Source organism: Dreissena polymorpha, chromosome 8 (assembly GCF_020536995.1).
Source record: "Dreissena polymorpha isolate Duluth1 chromosome 8, UMN_Dpol_1.0, whole genome shotgun sequence".
In the NCBI taxonomy this organism is placed as follows: Eukaryota; Metazoa; Mollusca; class Bivalvia; order Myida; family Dreissenidae; genus Dreissena; species Dreissena polymorpha.
In genome coordinates this window covers 1,056,870-1,061,337 of record NC_068362.1, presented here as the reverse complement: position 1 = coordinate 1,061,337, position 4,468 = coordinate 1,056,870, and the positions used below count along the sequence as shown (strand labels likewise).

Below are 4,468 nucleotides of genomic sequence, written 5' to 3'. Positions count from 1 at the left end.
GTCAGGACAAGCTAGCTGCACACTCGCACAGTCTGGTCAGGAGCTCCAGACAAGCTAGCTGCACACTCGCACAGTCTGGTCAGGACAAGCTAGCTGCACACTCGCACAGTCTGGTCAGGAGCTCCAGACAAGCTAGCTGCACACTCTCACAGTCTGATCAGGAGCTCCAGACAAGCTAGCTGCACACTCTCACAGTCTGATCAGGAGCTCCAGACAAGCTAGCTGCACACTCTCACAGTCTGATCAGGAGCTCCAGACAAGCTAGCTGCACACTCGCACAGTCTGGTCGGGAGCTCCAGACAAGCTAGCTGCACACTCGCACAGTATGGTCAGGAGCTCCAGACAAGCTAGCTGCACACTCTCACAGTCTGGTCAGGACAAGCTAGCTGCACACTCGCACAGTCTGGTCAGGAGCTACGCTGGCCGTAAATGAAACCACGAAACATTGCGTGACTTCATGTCGGACGGGGTAGGTTCTGACCAGACTGCGCGGTCTAATCGGGAGCAACGCTAGTCGCAAATGACATACCATCTTCTCGTCTTAACCCATGTATGCCTAGTGGACTATCCCATCCTTCTAAGTTGTATCAATTGATTTCCAAAATTAAGGATGTCTAGTATATTTATTTCTATATTTAGAACATTTCTTACAGACATTTCTTTAAGCAAACAGCGCAGACGCTGATAAGACGCCGCATCATGCGGCGTCTCATCTGGGTCCACGTTGTTTGCGAAGGCCTTTTTTCTAGAAGCTAAGCGTAAATGGGTTAATGTTTTATGATGTCTGTTTATACAAGTAATGGTTGTGTTTATATTGCATCTTATTTTATTATGTATTGCCTAACACAAAACCCGAAAATAAACAGTAACATAAGCCTGCTTTTTTCATTCCACTGCTATGAAGTTCCTAAAACGCGAAATGTATGGTATTTTAATTTAAATAAAGAAATAAGGAAACAGTACTAGGAGACAATTTTTCTGGTTAATTTTATTTCGTAACACAAAGAAACATAAAAACACTTATATGTCCACCTACGGTGAAAACTTTATATTCCGTATACCTGCGTGAAATGTTGCAAGTGTCTTAAAGGGACTTGTTCACAGTTTATTCAAATGATAATTTTAAAATTACTGTGATGGATTTAATAAAGAATATTATATACTTTTTTATAACACTCCTGACTAAAAAGGTCAAACATACCGACTTACATATGGATTATAATCATTCGAAACTCTTAAAATGATAAAGTAAGCAACGTTTCTTCTTTACTATTTGGAAAATACCTTGAGAACTATCATAGCGGTAATTATTTTGCATGTGCATATAAAAGTGTACTTGGTGCAGCTGTACCTTTTACTTCCAAAGGTCCCGGGTTCGAATACCGTGGACGGAAATGATTGATAACTAAATTATTTTATTGCTATTATGATTAGTAATGACTATTTGAAATATCATAAATGTGTAAGTAAACATATGTTATGACTTTTTTTAAATACGAAAATCTGTAAACAAGTGCCTTTAGAACCACATTGCAATGTAGATTGCGCAACACACGAGATTCAGACTGACGAACCTTCCAGTGGTGGAAGCGTTGTAGCAATTCGTGCCGTTCTCGCATTTGTGAAACCCGTCCTTCCCATTACCACCAGAGAATTGCTTGCCCCATTCGTTACCCTGGTTACCGCCCCAATTCTCCCAACCGGACCCGCTTCCGCCATTATTTCCATTACCCCAACTACCCCAAGTGTTCGACCCGGAACCTTGCTGGCCATTCATGCTTCCGGAGCCTCCCGAATTGAAACCGGAGCCCCACGAATTTCCCGAGTTTCCGTATCCGCCGCTAGAGGTGGCGTTAAAGTTTGGTGCGTTACATTTGTCGTCTGTACAAGTGCAAATCTGGGCGCCAAACTCGTCGATGCAGCCCTTCTTGCCGTTTGGATCCCCACACATGTGACTGACTGAATGGCACACAAATGTCGAATAATATTCAACATAATTCCAATTAACCCATTTATGCCTAGTGGACTCCCCCATCCTTCTAAATTGGATAAATTTATTTCCAAAATTAGGGGTGTATATCATAAATATATTTTTTTATAATATTTCTCACAGAAATTCCTTTAAGCAAACAGCGTAGACCCAGATGAGACGCCGCATTATGTGGTGTCTCAGCTTGGTCTACGCTGTTTGCCTATGCCTTTTTTCTAGACGCTTTGCATAAATGGGTTAAACAAAATTACATTTCCTGTTGGTTTTTAACAGCTCGTTTATATAAAGCCCAAAGAAAGGCAAAATTAAAGTGATTCTAGATAACACGGTTGAAAAAAATGTTCAAAGCAACAACTGTAATAGAAAACAGCGCTTCTATTGTTGCTTTTGGAAAACAATTCTCTCTAGCTAGCCAAGAAATAACACAAGTATACATTTTTGTCTGAATAGGTCAATAACACAATCATACTGATCATATGGGTTATAAACTACAACTCCATGAGTATCCAAGCGGAGTTATTGATACTTTACGGTGAGACGGATTTAGTAACGAATGGATATACATAAAAAATAATGAATTCAATTCCGCATGCAGATATCGACAGCATAAACAAATCTGAATAAATGGAAACAAATCCGTTTAAATAATACACCATATTATAACTTTTGTATACGTTGAATTTCCCATAATCATAGATCTAGTCAGTGTTACATACATAAAGATTATCTTTAAGCGCTTTGAAAGTACAATTTCTTTACCATACTTTGACCAAGTTATACAATAATTCACACCGGTCATCAACGATAAAGCCATATATGGGTTTGTTGGGAATATCCAACATTAGTGACGGATATATTGATTTATTTATATTTAACAAAAATGATAATCTATGCCTTTACAATTAATGAACTTTGTTTGGTTCATTTGCAGTTTTTGCCATGGAACCTCTAATTTTAAAACAGATAAATATTGTTCAGCCTTACTCTGGGAAAATGACGCTTAATGCAAAAGCGCAAAATGTCGTCACAGATTAGCATGTGCAGTGCGCACCGGCTGATCAGGGACGCCTGAATTGGATTTTCGCTAAGAACAGACTTCCTTAAACGAAAAATACCATGCAAGCGGAAAGGGCCGTCTCTTATTAACCAATGCGCACTGTACAGGCTAATCTGCGACGACACTTTACGCACATGCATTCCGTCCGTCTTTCGGTGCTCATTTATAACGTACAGATTATTACCCACTTCATCCGCATTTAACCCTTTAAGCGCTGGAACCGAATTGTAAAGGCCTTTGCAAACATTTTGGATCCAGATGAGACGCCACAAAACGTGGCGTCTCATCAGGATCAAAACTGTTTGCTATTCTGATAGTATTCTTTGAAAAATAAACGAAGAAAATGGTAATTTTAGACATTCAGCAGACGACATTTTAGCAGACGACAAATTTCCCAGCATGCAAAGGGTTAAAAATTAAACGGTCAGAGCGCGTCTCAGAGAGAGGCTCAAATATTTTCAAAATTATAATATGCGCATGGTGTTGGAATGGTGCACACGATCATAACTACACACGTACCCATTCCGTTCATCATCGATCTTGTCTGGCAGGACTTCCCCGGACATTGTGTCACGTGACAATCGGCATAGTTCAGAGAGTCGCATTGGTAACATTGAATACCATAGCAACCTGTCACATTAAAAAGGTTTAGCAAACCAGACTATGTAAAAATCAATTTACTGCAAATATATCGATTTTATATGGTCTTATGTTACATAAGTAAAAGTCAAATACTTGCAAATTTATTCTTTTTTATTTTATTGGATTTTGATTACGGCGTTAATCGTTTATTAAAATTATGACTGAAGTATGCCAACAAAAAACATAGAAACATATGTAAAAGAACAAAAATGAGTTAACTGTTGAGAAAACAAATATTTAAACTTAGTGAACATTTACATTCACTTACCAGATACCAAACAGAAAAACGTTAACAGCATCAAAGCTTTCATTTTTCCATTGGAAACAAGATTCCCAAATGAAGATGTTAAGATTAACTAAATGGTCCTGTATGTTCAGATAGCAAGTATTGATCGAGATGCCAAAGGTGGAAGTTTAATAACGATTTATGATATTAGAGGGACATGTAATTTATCACTGAGATACCGAACCCTCTCACACTCATATTGTGAAATATACTCATGTAAAGGATTGGCTGCAGGCCTATTGTTAAAATGTAATGGGCAGCATATGATTATGTGAACAAACCAGGAAAAAACTTGGTTTTTGTTTCTGTTATTTTAAACATCAACATGACAACATAACTTGATGGAATTATGAGCCCAATTTTCGCTAAGTTATTTTAAATTTCATCCTGCATGCATTAGACAATTGTAATCTGGGCAGCACACGTCAACATTTTTCACTGTAAAATGTATTTGAACGTTAAGTGTTAATTTGATATTACGCGGAACACGTGG

General features: G+C 38.5%; 1 protein-coding gene across 1 annotated transcript; it reads right to left on the bottom strand.

The window, feature by feature from the left end:
- Positions 1–1,095: 1,095 nt before the first annotated feature.
- LOC127843244 (uncharacterized) lies at positions 1,096–4,060 on the bottom strand. Its single transcript, XM_052373108.1, has 3 exons — positions 3,958–4,060; positions 3,567–3,677; positions 1,096–1,959 (listed from the first exon to the last, which is right to left on the bottom strand). The coding sequence occupies exons 1-3, from the start codon at positions 3,998–4,000 to the stop codon at positions 1,520–1,522; spliced, it is 594 nt and encodes a 197-aa protein (XP_052229068.1). The 5' UTR covers positions 4,001–4,060; the 3' UTR covers positions 1,096–1,519.
- Positions 4,061–4,468: the final 408 nt, after the last annotated feature.

What these genes read in the sequence shown, in the direction of transcription:
- LOC127843244 (XM_052373108.1), bottom strand. Translation starts at nt 4,000, where the DNA reads ATGAAAGCTTTGATGCTGTTAACGTTTTTCTGTTTGGTATCTG. An exon ending in GTTTTTCTGTTTGGTATCTG is followed by an intron (nt 3,678 to 3,957) that starts GTAAGTGAATGT and finishes TTAATGTGACAG; the next exon opens with GTTGCTATGGTATTCAATGT. An exon ending in ATCGATGATGAACGGAATGG is followed by an intron (nt 1,960 to 3,566) that starts GTACGTGTGTAG and finishes TGTGCCATTCAG; the next exon opens with TCAGTCACATGTGTGGGGAT.